The sequence below is a fragment of the Myotis lucifugus genome, unplaced genomic scaffold (genome assembly GCF_000147115.1).
Source record: "Myotis lucifugus unplaced genomic scaffold, Myoluc2.0 scaffold_341, whole genome shotgun sequence".
Lineage (NCBI taxonomy): Eukaryota > Metazoa > Chordata > Mammalia > Chiroptera > Vespertilionidae > Myotis > Myotis lucifugus.
The window spans coordinates 948,785-961,560 of record NW_005871389.1 but is presented as its reverse complement, the minus strand read 5'-3'; the positions used below and the strand labels follow the sequence as shown (position 1 = coordinate 961,560).

Sequence of the window (12,776 nt, the reverse complement as noted above, 5' to 3'; positions counted from 1 at the left end):
AGATCAGCTGGGAGGAGATGATCCATTGTCCAGGGCCTGCAGCTGAGCTCACCAGCCTTCATGAGCAGCACCTACAAGGCCATGATCTACAGGCAACCTGGTATCTTCATGTTTGGTGGCATGGCCAGCTGGTCCCAGACTGACGTTGCCAAGATGACCACAGGTCACCTGAGGCCCCACTTCCTGGCTGTGTGCCTGCCCAACCGGGCCTCCTTGGACTGCAAAATTGGCTACATCACAAACCAGGCAAGCTGAAGACATCCTCTGTGCCAGGCGAGTGGGCAGCTGGGGAGGAGAACCCAGGAAGGGTCCCCTCACCCCCACCGCAGCTGATGGCGGCCCTCCCCTGCCCATCCCCCAGGAAATCCTTCTATTCTGAGCATGCCTCTTTCGGGATGTATGCCATGGTGCGTCTGATGGTGAGTACTCGCGGGAGACAGGCCACACACCCGGTGAGGTCAGAGAATGCTCCATTGTCCGTCCCCCCCCCACACCCATGCTTGGTGCCAGCAGTGCCAGGCACAGCTTCCATGGAGCTTGTGTGTGTGCCCCCGGAGTTGGGAGGGCAAGAATGGGGAGGGCCTATCTCCTCTTAAGGCTCATTCAGTGTCTCTGTCCCAGATTGGCAACTTCCAGAACCCTGTCTCCTCCTCCCCGCAGCTGGAGACGGCCCGTGCCAGGCTAGGTCCATGCCCAGGGCTAGGTTCCACCAGGAGCGGGTGGGAGGGAAATCAGATCCAGCTGAGGTGCAGGTCCAAAGTTTTGGTAGTGAGGTGGCAAGAGGAGCTGGGGAGAAGGGAACCCGCTGGGAAGCAGCCTATGACCCAGTGGACAAAGAGAGCATAGATTCTGGTGGTGGAATTGGATCACATACATGGGAGCCAGCCCAGAGCACCTGGGCACGTGGTGGACAGACACAATGACACAGACAAAGGCCCAGGCAAGGGGCATGTGACGGTCACACGGATGTTTTCACACCAGCAACCCAGCAACATTTCTTCCTGAAAGACAACCCATTCTGCTGCCAGCCTTTAAAAAAAAAAAAAAAGACCACGTAACAAAGTAACTACAGCTTCTGTTTGATAAGAGAACAGGGTCTTTGAAGCCGGATCTATCACAGCCTCAACTGTGTGTAACACTGGGTGAGATACTCAACTTCCTTCTCAGGCCTCCCATTTTGCATCTGTAAAATGGGCATGCAAACAGCAACTGCCTCCTAGGGTTGTGGTTTCATGTTAAAACATAAACAAGCAGCCCTGACTGGTTTGGCTTAGTGGATAGAGCATTGGCCTGCGGACTCAAGGATCCCAGGTTCGATTTCAGTCAAGGGCATGTACCTTGGTTGCAGGCACACCCCCAGTAGGGGGCGTGCAGGAGGCAGCTAATCAATGTTTCTAACTTTCTATCCCTCTCCCTTCCTCTCTGTAAAAAAATAAATAAAATATTTTTTTTTAAAAAAAACATAAACAAACTGATAAACTCAAAGCACTTAAACCAGATCTGGCCTACATGTGACTATTATCTTTAGTAATAGGCAAAACAAACCCCAGGGTGGGTTGGGGCTGGGGTGTCTGCCAGCAATGCCTCGAGGTACACAGGGGGGGTAGCAGTGTGGCCCCCCACATGGTAGACAGATCACTCACAAGTAGGAAGCAGGCATTTCCCTGGTTTTGCAGGCCTGGTAAAGAAAGGGCAGTCAATTCATGAGCAAAATGTTCTGGGTCTCCCTGAATTCCTTTGCTTCGAGCATTCCCCAAGTTCCCATACCTGATTTCTCCCAGAAACACACAACAGCAACTTTCTCATTCATCCTGCTAATTTCAAGGAAGTAAATTTAACCTATTATTTAACAATGGGGTTTTTTTTCTTACAGAGGCTATAGTATAGAATTATACACTTGAAACCTATATAATGTTATTACCCAATGTAACCCTAATAAATAGAATAAAAAATAAAAATGGGCTTGTTTGTTTGTTTTCTGTTTTCCATTTCAAAATCAGGAGCTCAACCCCTGCTCTTTGAGAGGTCCCTGCTGAGCCCCACCTAGCTAGATCGGAGATCTGAGGCTGGCGGGAGGTGGGATGCCGGGCCACCGCAGGAGCCTACCCATAGGGTTTCAGCTGACTGCTTGGGAAATCACCCCACATCTAACAATTCTCCCAACACCAGTGTGTAATTAGAGCATAAAGCTCTCTTACAATGATGGTGTCAGGGCTACAGCCCATACCCTCTCTAGATGCTGAAATCATTTTCCATACAAAACGGCCAGATGAATGTCCTGCCTCACAACGTGGCCACCCAGGATCAGGCAGGTGGGTGGGCACAGAAACCCAGCCTGGGTGGATGGGTATCTACTCTTGGGGCTTCACGGCGCCTGCCCTCCCCCCAGGCTGGCTCCTGGGGATGGAAAACCCAGCTCCTATGGCTCGCCATCCAGCTCCTTTTCTTCTCCCCGGCTCTGTTCAGTGGCTACATCCCGATGTTGGACTGTTGGCACCACCCCTATGACAGGGTCTTTGGGTTCCTGCAAGGAGACTTGATGGCTTTCTGAGTGGTAGGTAATGCCATGGACGCCTGGCTCCCAGGGAGGGTCTGCTTGCCAGGAGCCATGGGTATACCTGGCATTCTTCCCCTCCCAGGAGAGGTCAGCTGGGGAGGTAGCAGCCACGGGGTGCAGATGACTTCAGCCCACCTCAAACCCCTCCCCACATCATCCTTGCAGGTTTTCTGTATCTCTGGTCTTTTTACATCTCCAGCGATGCCAGGTCCCTGCAGCTCCAGGTGCTAGAAGGCCCCCTGCCCCCTGCTCTCCATTCTCTTCCCCGTTGCCCTTCCTCTGTTTCCTCCCCACCCCGAGGGCCATCAGGGAGCCCAATGAATGCCCTGATGCAGAGGAAGGTAGAAGGCGCCCACTGAAGGGCCTGTACTCTCCAGGGAGCTATCCCTTGCCAGGTGGGCTAATCCAGAAAGCTCTGTCTCTCTGGAGGACAAACCACACCCCAAATCAGGCTCTTCCTGGGGGGGGGGGGAGGGGGTGACACAGGAAACCTGTTTTTTCTAGGGCTGAGACCCAAGTCAGCCCTTTCCAGCAGGACCCCCTCCATTTCCATTTTTATGACTCTTAACACATTAAAAACTAAGAAATACCAACACAGCATTTATGAATGTTTTATGTATATTAGCATGGAGTGGTGGACCTCCTGTTTCAGTCTGGGCACCATGTCTCGGGACCAACGCTAACAACATCTGCATTGGGTGAGAACCTCAAAAGTTTAAATCAGCTCTGGCCAGTTTGGTTCAGTGGTTAAAGAGTTGGCTAGCAGACCAAAGGGTCTCGGGTTTGATTCCCATGTGCAGGAGGCAACCAGTCCATGTCTCTCTCATATCAATTCTCTCTCTCTCTCTCTTTCCTCTTCCTCCCTTTCTCTCTCTCTCTCTCTCTCTCTCTCTCTCTCTCTCTCTCTCTCTCTCTCAAGATCAATGGGAAAAATACCCTCCGGTAGGAATTTTTTAAAAGTCAAATCAGGATTCTCCATCTCATCACTATTGGATAATTCTTGGCTGCGGGAGCCATCCTGTTTTTTGTAGGATGTTGAGCAGCATCCCTGGCCTCCACCCACCAGATGCCAGTAACAGCTCCAAGTTGTAACGACCAAAAATGTCTCCAGACATCACCAAGTATCCCCTGTGGGGCAAAACAACCCCAGCTGAGAATTCCTGCATTAGGGGGCTCCACTGACACCCCTCCCCCAGGAAACTGCATCCCATAACCATCTGACTACTGGGGTCCTAGTGTCACCGGAAAGGGACTGGGCCCAATGTGGGGCTGCCTCGGGCCAGCCATTAGTGCGTGTTTCTTGACTTCATGTAGGAAAGATTTCACAACACAAGCCCAGGTGATTTTGAGAGCACATTTATTACAGCTGGGGACAGTGAAACAAAGGAAGAGCTTAGGATAGAAGAAGCAACGGGTGAGAGAGAGAGAGCCTAGGTCAGTGATGGCGAACCTTTTGAGCTCGGCGTGTCAGCATTTTGAAAAACCCTAACTTAACTCTGGTGCCGTGTCACATATAGAAATTTTTTGATATTTGCAACCATAGTAAAAACAAAGATTTATATTTTTGATATTTATTTTATATATTTAAATGCCATTTAACAAAGAAAAATCAACCAAAAAAATGAGTTCGCTTGTCACCTCTGACACGTGTGTCATAGGTTCGCCATCACTGGCCTAGGTGGTGCTCTGCTTTGGCTCTCTGGAAATGTTATAGGGGAGAAGTGAGCCATGATGGGGCTGCTGTTAGCTCACTGAAGTCAGAGAAAAGGGGGCCTTAGAGACAGTATCAGAGGGTTAGCCCAAGACAACTGGCCATTGCCAGTTGCTCCCCTGGTTGCAAGTCTCATGGAGACCCTTAGAGCTCGGGGGAGGGGGGGGGGGAGTAAAGATGCACACTTGAAAAGGAAGAAAAGTGTGGACGTGCTCCAGAGAGAGCCCCTCCTGGGTCTTTTTTCTTGAGAGTTCTTATTCGTTTTCTAAAGGTGGGACTTTTAGGGAGGTCTTAGAGCAGTGGTTCTCAACCTTCCTAATGCTGCGACCCTTTAATACAGTTCCTCATGTTGTGGTGACCCCCAATTTCATTGTTACAAATTGAACATAATTAAAGCATAGTGATTAATCACAAAAACAATATGTAATTATATATGTGTTTTCCAATGGTCTTAGGCGACCCCTGTGAAAGGGTCGTTCGACCCCCAAAGGGGTCGCGACCCACAGGTTGAGAACCGCTGTCTTAGAGGAAGATCTCAATAGAATATTTACCAGCATTATGCTGATTCACCAAAATGAGATTTATTCCCCTGACCTCATTCCTCCTTGGGTGTGGTTGGCACAAATGGCATTGGTTGGATTTCTGTTATCTATCTCCCTGAGTTGGGTAATTTAAGCTGTTTACCCTCTGGTTGGAGAGAAGTGTAAACCATTTACTCTTCTTCCCCCCCCCCATTTTTATTGAATTTATTGGGGTGACATTGGTTAATAAAATGATATAGGTTTCAGGTGTACAATTCTATAATATGTCATCTGTATATTGTATTGTGGGTTCACTGCCCTAAGTCAAATCTCCTTCCATCACCATTTATCCCCCCTATACCCACTTCTATCTCCCCCATCCCCTTTTCCTTCTGATAATCACCACACTGCTGTCTGTGTCCATGAGGTTGTGTTGTTGTTTTTTTCTCCTCACCCAAGGATATGTTTTTGTTTTATTTTTTTAAAATCTTATATGTTTTTATTGACTTCAGAGAGAGGGAGAGAGAGAAAGAGAAAGAAACATCAATCAGTTGCCTCCTCTATGCACCCCGACAGGGGATAACCTACAACATAGCTGTGTGCCCTGACTAGGACTTGAACTCACAACCTTTTGGTGTATGGGACAATGGTCCAACTAACTGAGCCACCCAGCCAGGGCCCATTTACTCTTAAGTGTTCTTGGTTAGGGAAGATAGGATTTTGTGATTTACTAGATGGCTGTAAACTGCTTGGTCATTTAAATATGTCTCAGTTTCCCTTTTCCACTTTTGTTGGCTTACTAATCTGTCTCACTAGAATGCTGTACACATTTAAATGGAATGGGGAGCGGAGGTGACTCACAGATACTAGGGGTCAACCTGGTTTATACCATCTGATCCATCAGGAATTTATTCTGGAATCCAGTTAGCTGGGGGGCTAACTCAATTTTTTCCCCAGTTAATTAACACAGCAATTCTCAGCACTATTGACATTTGGGCCCAGATAAGTCTTTGGTGAAGGGAGGAGAGAGACCGTCCTATGCACTGTAGATGTCTAGCACCATCCACCCGCTAGATGCCAATAGCACACACACAACTGCCACCAGACATGGCAACCAAAAGTGTCTCCAGATATTGCCAAGTGTCCTCTGGAAGGCAAATCGCCCCCATTTGAGAACCACTGGTTAAAACTAGAGGCCATTGGTGAATGTGAAGGACCATCCATATGGCTGAAGTGGCTGACTCAATGGCGGGAAGCCCTAGGAGGCAAGGATGGGGGTTTCTGGATGGCAGAACTGGAGGCTGCCATCAAATAGGAGTCTGGCCCTGCTGGTGTGACTCGGTGGTTGAGCATCAACCTATGAACCAGGAGGTCACTGTTTGATTCCTGGTCAGGGCACATGTCCAGGTTTCGGGCTCGATCCCCAGTAGGGGGTGTGCAGGAGGCAGCCAATCTATGATTCTCTCTCATCGTTGATGTTTCTATCACTCTCTCCCTCTCCCTTCCTCCCTGAAATCAATAAAAATATTTTTTAAAAAGCTTCTGTACAGCAAAAGAGACCATCAAAAAAAATGAAAAGGGAGCCCACAGTATGGGAAAACATATTTGGCAATGATACATCTGATGAAGGGTTAATATCCAAAATATACAATGAACTCATACAACTTAACAAAAGGAAGACAATCCAATTTAAAAATGGGCAAAGGACCTAAATAGACACTTCTCCAAAGGGGACATACAGAGGCCAAGAGACATATGAAAAAATGCTCAAAGGCACCGATCATCAGAGAGATGCAAATTAAAACAACAATGAAGTATTACCTCAAACCTATCAGAATGGCTACCATTAACAAATCAACAAATGACAAGTGCTGGCGAGGATGTGGAGAAAAGGGAACCCTAGTACACTGCTGGTGGGAATGCAGACTGGTGCAGCCATTATGGAAAACAGTATGGAGTTTCCTCAAAAAATTAAATATGGAACTGCCATTTGACCCAGTGATCACACTTCTAAGAATATACCCTAAGAAACCTAAAACACCAATCAGAAAGAATGTATGCACCCCTATGTTCATAGTAGTGCAATTTACAATAGTTAAGATCTGGAAACAGCCCAAGTGCCCATCAGCAGATGAGTGGATTAAAAAACTGTAGTACATTTACACCATGGAATACTATGCAGCAGTAAAAAAAGGATCCCTTACCCTTTGAGACAGTGTGGAGGGACTTGGAGAGCATTATGCTAAGCAAAATAAGCCAGTCAGAGAAAGACAAGTATCACATGATCTCACTCATCTGTGGAATCTAATGAACAAAATAGATCCAGAGACATAGAAGCATGAAACAGACTATCAAATCTCAGAGGGAAGGAAGGGGTGGGTGGGAAGAGAGCAACCAAAGAACTTGTATGCATACATGCATAATGCATAACTCATGGAGACAGATAAGACGGTGGTGAAGGCAGGGGCAGGGGCGTGCTAGAAGGGGTGAATAGGGGATAGGAAGACATATGTAATACTTTCAACAATAAAGATTTAAAAATAATAACAATAATAATTTTTGAAAAGGGGTCTGGCCCTAGCCGGTTTGGCTCACTGGTTAGAGTGTTGGCCCATGGACTGAAGAGTTGCAGGTTCAATTCTGGTCAAGGGCATGTACCTCAGTTGCAGGCTTGATCCCTACACCGGCAGGGCACATGCGGGAGGCACCAAGGGATATATCTCTCATATCAATGTTTCTTTCTCTCCCCCTCCCTTCCACTCTATAAAAATCATATCCTCCATGAGGATTAACAAAAGAAAAAAAAAGAGATCTGGCCTTCACTTAAGGGACATCACAGGAAGTTTTGTACTGCCCCTGATAATAATTGTAATACTAATAGCTACAATTTATTGTTTACTCTGTGTGAGGGGAAACCGGGGCCATCTTACTCACTGGGCCATTGCATCTGACTTTCCCCACGGGACTGGGGGGTGGGCATTCCTGACTGCCTGTCTGGCAGATGAGAAAATTCAGCCACAGAGGCAAAGCTGCCCAGGCAAGGTCATATGGCCAACAGGAACTGTGAAAGGTAGGGTACTAGCTTGTAATAAATTATAACACTGGAGCAGAGAGGGGCCCATCTGAAGAAAGCAAAGCAGTCCCCAAAGCTCACCATTCCCCCTCCCCCTTGAAATCCAGCTCTAAGTCTTAATCCCTGAAGTTCCAACCCGGGCAAGGCTAGGGTGACCCCGCCTGCTACAAACCCAAGGCCCAGCAGAAGTGTCCAGGGGGGGCGCAAGCCTCCATCAGCTTCCACAAACACTCCCAGGAAACATGGAAGGAAAATCTGGTTTTACTGACTATGCAGCTTCAAGTCCTCCAAGAACCTATCGCCCTCCCCCTCTCCAAGACAAATCGCAACTCGGGAGCCACCAGTTTGAGCCCACAAGAAGTCCTCCCAGTAATTAAAGGGTTCTAGGAAGGGTACCTACATGGAATGGTTCGGACAGAGAAACTGAGGCAGGCCTCCCGGGCCCGGGTGCGGGGGGGAGGTAGGGGTGAAGAACAGGATGTCTCCATGCTTGTTTACCCGGCCTCTCCCTTCCCCCGCCCAATCTCTGCAAAACGCGAGTCGCCAGACCCGGCTGGGGGCGGGGAGCGGGGGGAGTAGAAGATGCTGATAGCGCCTGACGGGTCTCCCCGCCAAGGCCCGGGGTGGGGGCGCACGGGGCCCTGGAGAGCCCCAGCGCGTACCCCGGGAGGTCTCCAGGTGGCTGGCTTCCTCCACCCCCGCCCGCTCTGTCCCAGGGCGGGACCAGGGGGCGGAGCGGGCCGGTGACAGGCCGTGACGCGGGCCCCACCCTTTCTTATAGAGGCACGCGGGGGGACTCGGGGACCGTGTTTTGTCGTCGCTGCCGCCGCCGCCACCGCGTCCACCTCCTGCCCCGCCACCACAGCTCCCAGCATCAGCGCCACCACCACCACCGCGTCCGCCAGCAGCGCCACCGCCATGCGCGAGATCGTGCACCTGCAGGCCGGCCAGTGCGGCAACCAGATTGGGGCCAAGGTGCGCGGGGAACCGGCCCGGGAGGTGGCTGAGACCAGTGGAGCGGGGCCCTTGAACTCTGCGGAGCTTCCCGACCTTGGGCCTTTTGGCCAACGGGGTCTCCAGGAGGCCAGCACCCCAGGGACGGTGAGGGAGGGGGCGCGGGGGCTGGACCAGGCTGGGAACAAAGAGGCCAATGGGGGTGGGGACCAGCCTTCTGTCTGCTGGCCACAGCTGGCTTCACAGCTGGCCCACTGTCCCCTGCACACGCACAAAGAGTCCCAGACTCTCGCGCTGGCTGCAGCCAGGGTGCACTGACACCAGCAGTCTTGGCTGGCGACTCTGCTTCACCCTGCCCCCACCTCTCCCTTCTTGCTGTTTCATCCCTGCCTCCCACCACGCCTGTAGGGCCCCCGTTCACCTTGCTGGGGGACAAGTGGCAGGCAGGGAGGTGGTTGGCGGTCCTGAGCCCAGAAGATGGAGGTCAGGGCAGGCCTGGATCCCCTCTCCCTCTCTACTGGTTCTTACCCCCCCACCACCGCCCCTCTAGTTCTGGGAGGTGATCAGTGACGAGCATGGCATCGACCCCACGGGCACATATCATGGGGACAGCGACCTGCAGCTGGAGAGAATCAACGTATACTACAATGAGGCCACAGGTAGGATGCAGGGGCACCTTCTGGAGTGGGGGTGGGAAGGACGTGGGGGGACTGCACGCTGGTTCCTGGCGCTCACCCCAGCTGACCTCCATCTGCTTCCTGGCAGGAGGAAATTACGTGCCCAGAGCCGTGCTGGTGGACTTGGAGCCAGGCACCATGGACTCCGTCCGCTCCGGCCCCTTTGGCCAGATCTTCCGGCCTGACAACTTTGTGTTCGGTGAGTGCCAGGCATGGAGTACAGGCAGGGAAGCCCCCTCGCTCCGTTCACTTCCAAATGCTTAGAGAAAACTCACCACCACAGGCCCCACAGCCCAGGGGGGGAGGCGGAGAGGGCAGTCAGGACTGTGTTGGCGACAGCCAGCCGGGCGACTGTGGGAGCCCAGGGGAGGCATCTGATACTGTGGCAGGGGTGGGTGGGGTGGGTGGGGGTGGGTGGGGGTAGGAAGGGAAGGCTTCCTGCATGAAAACCCCGGTTCTGCCACTTCATGCATTCTACACATATTTATTGAGCACCTACTGCGTGCGGGTCCTACTGTATCCCCAGTGGGATACACATGAGAACAAAACAGACAAAGCTCTCTTCCCTGGAGCTGGCACCCTGGTGGACAGAGGGAGGATGGCAATATAAGCAAGTAAAGCTCAGGCACTGATCCAGTCAGCTGGGTGACTCTGGGCAGTCTCTCTGTGCTCATCTCCTCATCTTTAAAATAGGGACAAAAAATCTACTTCATAAGCTTGTGTGGCTCAAAGCCATTAATATGTGTAAAGGATTTAGTCCTAACCGGTTTGGCTCAGTGGATAGAGGGTCGGCCTGCGGACTGAAGGGTCCCAGGTTCGATTCTGGTCAAGGGCATGTACCTTGGTCGAGGGCACATCCCCAGTAGGAGGTGTGCAGGAGGCAGCTGATCAATGTTTCTCTCCCATCAATGTTTCTAACTCTCTATCCCTCTCCCTTCCTCTCTGTAAAAAATCAATAAAATATATTTTAAAAATATATATGTGTAAAGGATTTAGAACAATGCCCAGCACCGAGAAAAAGGTAAATAAAGCACTTGTTGTTTTCACGATCATTATTGTTATTAATGTCTGTGGCCTAAAAGATGATTAGGGCATGGAAAGGCAGGAAGGATGTACAAGACAGAGGGAACAGCTGAAGGGAGGGGCAAGGACAATGAATAATCATCACAACAAAATTATAATAATTTATGTTATCTATAATAATAATTTTGTCATTATTGTTCAACCACTAGGATGGCTGGGGGAGGGGCTGGGGAGGTTCTTCCCACAACGGCCCGTGTGTCCCGTTCCCTTCCCTCTCAGGCCAGTCCGGAGCCGGCAACAACTGGGCCAAGGGCCACTACACGGAGGGCGCGGAGCTGGTCGATGCCGTCCTGGACGTGGTCCGAAAGGAGGCTGAGAGCTGCGACTGCCTGCAAGGCTTCCAGCTGACCCACTCGCTGGGCGGGGGCACGGGATCCGGGATGGGCACGCTGCTCATCAGCAAGATCCGGGAGGAGTTCCCCGACCGCATCATGAACACCTTCAGCGTGGTGCCCTCGCCCAAGGTGTCGGACACGGTGGTGGAGCCCTACAACGCCACGCTGTCCGTGCACCAGCTGGTGGAGAACACGGACGAGACCTACTGCATCGACAACGAGGCCCTGTACGACATCTGCTTCCGCACCCTCAAGCTGACCACCCCCACGTACGGGGACCTCAACCACCTGGTGTCCGCCACCATGAGCGGGGTCACCACCTGCCTGCGCTTCCCCGGCCAGCTGAACGCCGACCTGCGCAAGCTGGCCGTGAACATGGTGCCCTTCCCCCGCCTGCACTTCTTCATGCCCGGCTTCGCGCCGCTGACCAGCCGGGGCAGCCAGCAGTACCGCGCCCTGACGGTACCCGAGCTCACCCAGCAGATGTTCGACGCCAAGAACATGATGGCCGCGTGCGACCCGCGCCACGGCCGCTACCTGACGGTGGCCGCCGTGTTCCGGGGCCGCATGTCCATGAAGGAGGTGGACGAGCAGATGCTGAGCGTGCAGAGCAAGAACAGCAGCTACTTCGTCGAGTGGATCCCCAACAACGTGAAGACGGCCGTGTGCGACATCCCGCCGCGGGGCCTGAAGATGGCAGCCACCTTCATCGGCAACAGCACGGCCATCCAGGAGCTGTTCAAGCGCATCTCGGAGCAGTTCACCGCCATGTTCCGGCGCAAGGCCTTCCTGCACTGGTACACGGGCGAGGGCATGGACGAGATGGAGTTCACCGAGGCCGAGAGCAACATGAACGACCTGGTGTCCGAGTACCAGCAGTACCAGGACGCCACGGCCGAGGAGGGCGAGTTTGAGGAGGAGGCCGAGGAGGAGGTGGCCTAGACCACCTCATTCATTCACCCCTGTCTGCCCCCACCCCCGCTGGGCTGCTCACCTTTGACCCCTTAGAGCTCCTCTTGGGCCCCTGAGAACCCTGCAGCACCACCAAGCCTGACTCAGCTCTGACCCTCTGACCCTACAACCTTGACTTCTCCCCTGACCTCAGCTGACCTTCGACCCCTGAGCCCCACTTTGGCCCACATTTAACTCCATGAACCCTGTTTCTCCGTGACCTCTCCTTCACCTATGACCTTACCCACCACCCCAATGCACTCCCAAACAAATAAACCCCAGTCTACTTTCGACCCCCTCGCCCTCTGAGCCTCCCTTCACCTCCGACCTTGCCTCACCTTTGACCCCACCACCCTCTGACCCCACCTGCTCTCTGGCTTCTGTAAGCCCCCTGTTTTATCCCTGAACTCACTCCCCTCAACTCCAACTGACCTTGGCTTTCCAGGGCTGGTGGAGGGCAGCTGTGTGGGGAGAAGCAGCCCTGGAACATGTGGACAAGAGAGGCTGTGCCCCCATCCCGCCCCACCTCCTCCCTCTGGCTCACCCTCAATAAATAAATTGTTGTCTTGCCATGTTTCTGCTGAGTGCATTTTCCATCTCCCTGTGGGAAGGCCAACAAGCAAGGGCTCCCCCTAAAGGATGGAGATGGGTGCTGAAGGGACATCTAATCTGGGGAGGAAGAAAGGGGGCAGAAATTCTAGAGTCAGACGGGGCTATGCCACTAACTGTGTGGTGTTGAGTAAGCACTTGTGCTCTCTGATCCTCGATTTGCTCACCTGTAAAATGGGATTGTATATTTGCCCCATGATCCCCCCCCACACACCCCAGGAATGTTTGTGAGGATTTGAGGAGCTCTTATCGGCATAGTGCCTGGCACAAGGAGTGCTTGGCAATGGAGCTGTTGCCATTTTCTG

General features: G+C 52.1%; 1 protein-coding gene across 1 annotated transcript; it reads left to right on the top strand.

Moving 5' to 3' along the window:
• The first annotated feature begins 8,435 nt into the window (after positions 1-8,435).
• TUBB4A (tubulin beta 4A class IVa) lies at positions 8,436-12,438 on the top strand. The gene is made up of 4 exons (XM_006101114.3): positions 8,436-8,837; positions 9,367-9,475; positions 9,582-9,692; positions 10,796-12,438. Exons 1-4 carry the CDS (start codon positions 8,781-8,783, stop codon positions 11,851-11,853), a joined length of 1,335 nt encoding a protein of 444 aa, XP_006101176.1. The 5' UTR covers positions 8,436-8,780; the 3' UTR covers positions 11,854-12,438.
• The last annotated feature ends 338 nt before the right edge of the window (positions 12,439-12,776 follow it).